Source organism: Mizuhopecten yessoensis, unplaced genomic scaffold (genome assembly GCF_002113885.1).
Source record: "Mizuhopecten yessoensis strain PY_sf001 unplaced genomic scaffold, ASM211388v2 hete_36155182, whole genome shotgun sequence".
Classification (NCBI taxonomy): domain Eukaryota; kingdom Metazoa; phylum Mollusca; class Bivalvia; order Pectinida; family Pectinidae; genus Mizuhopecten; species Mizuhopecten yessoensis.
In genome coordinates, this window is record NW_018485005.1 from 1 (window position 1) to 4,030 (window position 4,030).

Here is a 4,030-nt window from a genome sequence, read left to right on the forward strand (position 1 = left end):
AGGGTGTGAGTTTAGCTGTACCTATGTGTTGTAGGGTGTGAGTCTGCTGAGCTACCTGTACCGAGAGTGTCTGGAGTGTTCCAGTACTGATCACTACCCAATGATGATGTCCATCCTGCAGTCATCATCTGGACCCTACACCCTGTAAGTCATACACACAGTGACACATTATATTGGGCTCACCATATACTGTTTATACATTTATTTTTGTGAGTTATTTATTCTTGCACTCAATCAAAGAATGGTGAAATCAAGCATCTCAAACGTGTATTTGAGATGTAATCAGATATGTGTTACAGATTTTAATGAAGCAAACAAACATTCTGTCATTCACATTTAAGGTCAAAGATGTAAATTTACTATCAAAAGACTGAAAATTATATATATACATAGTGAAGATGTAAGACATTAAATTTAGAATTGAATGCTTGACGATACAGTTCTATGCAATGACTTAAGTTATTCTTTTCGGTGAATAGGTTTGTACAGGACTGGGTGTTTCACGGAATTTGTCAGGACATCTATGGAGAATTCATGATAGAAATCCATGCAGACTACCTACAATTCAGAGGTTTGTATACCTAGCTTGCCTTCAATGCAGAGACAAATTTTTCAGTCCTGCATCATTTTGGGGAGAGGGGACACGTAGTGTTGCCCATGTCTGTTGTTCTAGCTATTTCATTCCTGAAAGAATTTTGATCAATGATTTGGAGAGGTTGGTTTTGTCATTCTTATATAATTTATATATTTGCAGACAAGAACTACTGGGCGAATGGTTACAAGATGATGACCAAAAAAGAGTCCGATAGTGTACCACTGTTCCTCGCAGACCTCGCCTCAGATATATTCATCTGTGGCAAGTCCATCAATCTCCTCAAGGCGTGTTGTTCCCAGGTAGGCTTCACACAACATCATCCGGGCTTGATTTTGCTTTTGTTTTCATCTAACTTATGCAGAGCTTCAAGAAGAACTGCAACAATATATCTTATGTAGGTCACTGTGATCTATATTCAAATATTTTAATCATTAACTTTACATTTTTCAGAATTTTCTGTGTAACATAGCTGACATTGACATACCCAGGATATCGGTCACATTCTCAGAGGAGGAACTTGGTAATCTAGATGGCCAGTGTCAGTTTTATGTCAACAAAATGAAGCAAATAGCACGGCAGTTGACCATCTCAAGGTACCGACTTTTAAATCATACATAGGTGTATTGTAAGCAGAGTATTTTGCCCAACACTCTGTAACATGACATGGAAATTGATGTTATTATTGACTTTATCCTCTAAATATAATTACTTTAGCAGTAATCATATTTTGGTTTTGGTGCCAAATCAAATATGCTAAATTATGATAACCACATAATGTAAAATCATGTCATTCTCAGCATTAAAAGTAATTGCATTTTATATTCTAGACTTTAATGTAGAAGAAAAAAGGACTTGTTTTTCAGTGTTTACTTACATTAACTGGATTGGTTTCAGAAAACAGAAGGAAGAGATGGAAGAGGCTGCAAAGAAAGATATGTTACTTAAGGCAAAAGAAGTGGCCACGCAGGAGATACAGAAACTACAGAGTGAGTAATAGACATTAGCTTTATCTACATCCCATAAAATGCAAATAAAAATTGGAATCTGAAAAAACTAAAATATCAAAATACTGGTTTAATGTAGCAAATGAACTTCAGCAATGTTTAGCAAGTTATTGAGTAAAAAAATGTGATCTATCTTATAGTTCTTGTAAACTGCATAATGCATTTTTCTCAAATTTTATTTTTCTCTCTGTTTTGAAATGATAACAAAACTGTAATATCATTTTTATCATCTGATGCATCATATGATAAGCCTAATGTTGTATTTGTGTAAATTAAAGTGTGATATCATCACTGAACTGTATTTAGATTTAACCCGTATATGTCATTATTTAGAAATGAGAGAAACTACAATGACAATTTCTTATCATTGATTATGTTTACAGTATTAAATTTGTTAATCATTATCTTTATAGGTAGAATACAGGAAAACCGAAGAGTCCAGGACTCAAAGAAAAGGAAACAGTTCCAGTTCCTTAAGGATCAGATGGAAGCAGACTTACAGGTAGGTCAATATTTTTTTTGATAAAGCACCGAAATACCCTATTGTATTAGTTATAATGTAAATCATACAATCTCATTCTCTTAATACTGAACATGTTATGTTGTTACATTGATTTGTTAGACTGCTGTTTTATGTGGCCAAAACTGTTAAAAGAAAAAGAATGGTATATTTAACATGAAACAGTCACTGTGTATTTACATTCATGTTTCTGACTGTATCAGAATTACTTTGAATATTATTTAAACATAGTGATTATTTGGGAATAGAATCAGCTCTACTTTATGTATACTAACTTTATTCAAAAGCATGGAACAACAAAATGAGTTGTTAATTAAAAAAAGTGCCCTTCAAATGTATTGTTATAACTAGGGTAGTCACAATACGCATGGAGTGTATGATAGTATATTGCATTACAGTTGGACTTTATCGCGATATGTGTTCAAATACATTGTCATGGGAAAAAGCTACTCAAAAAGAAACTGTTTCAAGACTGAATCATATATGTATAAGATGGATCACACAGGTTTTCGTAAAATCAACCATCACAAAATTTCAAAAGATTCCCACCACAGTAATGGCCTGTTTATATCTGTTAGAATGTGTAGTTATTTGTACAGCTCAAACACCTAGCAGGAACATACAAATAAGCAACCTTTCATTTCTTGTGATACAATATGATATACCTGTGTAATTTTGATATACCAATGGATTGTTACAGCCCCAAACAGTGTCTACCTCTGCTGGATTTGTTCTGGCATTTGTATGTACTTCTTGTGTAATTTCAGAGAAGAGCAAATGTGAAAGAGCAAGTAAAGGAAGAGGACAAGATGATGATAGCTAGGGTGATGAAGGAGGAGGATACCATGACAGCTCATGAGCTAGAGCTGGAAAGGAAAGCCAGGTAGCTCACCACTAATTAACCAGTTTTAATTACAGGGAAATCAAATTGGTTTTTTGTGACAAAGAAAATATTATAATTATTTAAAGCTTTAACCTTTTTAAATTTCTTTTTGAGATGCATAAAATTTACTCTAATCTGAACAGCTTTTCCAGGGAAAAACTATGTGAAATACGAATACAATATTAATGGTAGTGTTGTTTTGTTGACAGGGAAGAGTTAATAGAATACTACAGCAAGCTGAGTGAGGAGGCAACCCTGAGAGAACAGCGGGCATTGTGGCATGTCAAACGAGCCCAGTTAGACCAGAGCAGACGTGACTTTCTACAGCGGGATAGTGTACACTGGCAGGCAGAACTTGAGAAGGCTGCTATTGTTAAGGTATCTATGGAATTTGATGCCATTTAGGCTCTTTTGTCACCAATTTGAATTAACATGAACACAAAAAATTGTTGATTTTCAGGAGTGGATGTACAAATCTAAATCTATAATCATGGTTTCTGATGAACAGTCAGACCCTGCTATAGAGGATTTATTACAGTTGAAGAAATTGCAGTTCTCATTTATTTTAAAGTTATATATTGGTTTCAAAGTGGCATAGAGGAGTGACTTTGAATTATGAGATGTTTTGAGTAACAAGGCTTTAATGAAAACAGTAACAACATCAGAAGATGAAATGTAAGGTTGTAAGAACTCAGATAATAAAGAGATTCAGTACACATGTACTTTCATGATAAAAACATTTACTGAACAGTTGCTTGGCTAAACTCATGGATTACTTTGCTGTTTTCATTTAGGAATCCATTACTGCACAGAAGCCAGAAGATGTGAGTAAATCATTTCCCATATGTAATGGGTACTTAATCTTAACCTTGGCATGATTGTGTAGTAATAGAACCAATTGTGGAACATTCTGATACCTCTGATAATGGAAATGGTATCAAAGGTTTCATGACTGACTAAAACTATTCTATTTGTGATAGTTGTCATTATAGATTTGGTTTTTATTTGTGATAGTCGTCATGATAGAT

The 4,030-nt window shown here is 34.0% G+C and overlaps 1 protein-coding gene across 1 annotated transcript; it reads left to right on the plus strand.

The window, feature by feature from the left end:
- Positions 1 to 31: 31 nt before the first annotated feature.
- Positions 32 to 3,895, plus strand: LOC110444636 (gamma-tubulin complex component 6-like). Its single transcript, XM_021489001.1, has 9 exons — positions 32 to 144; positions 480 to 571; positions 755 to 894; positions 1,046 to 1,188; positions 1,490 to 1,581; positions 2,013 to 2,101; positions 2,887 to 3,002; positions 3,212 to 3,380; positions 3,797 to 3,895. Exons 1-9 carry the CDS (start codon positions 101 to 103, stop codon positions 3,878 to 3,880), a joined length of 969 nt encoding a protein of 322 aa, XP_021344676.1. The 5' UTR covers positions 32 to 100; the 3' UTR covers positions 3,881 to 3,895.
- Positions 3,896 to 4,030: the final 135 nt, after the last annotated feature.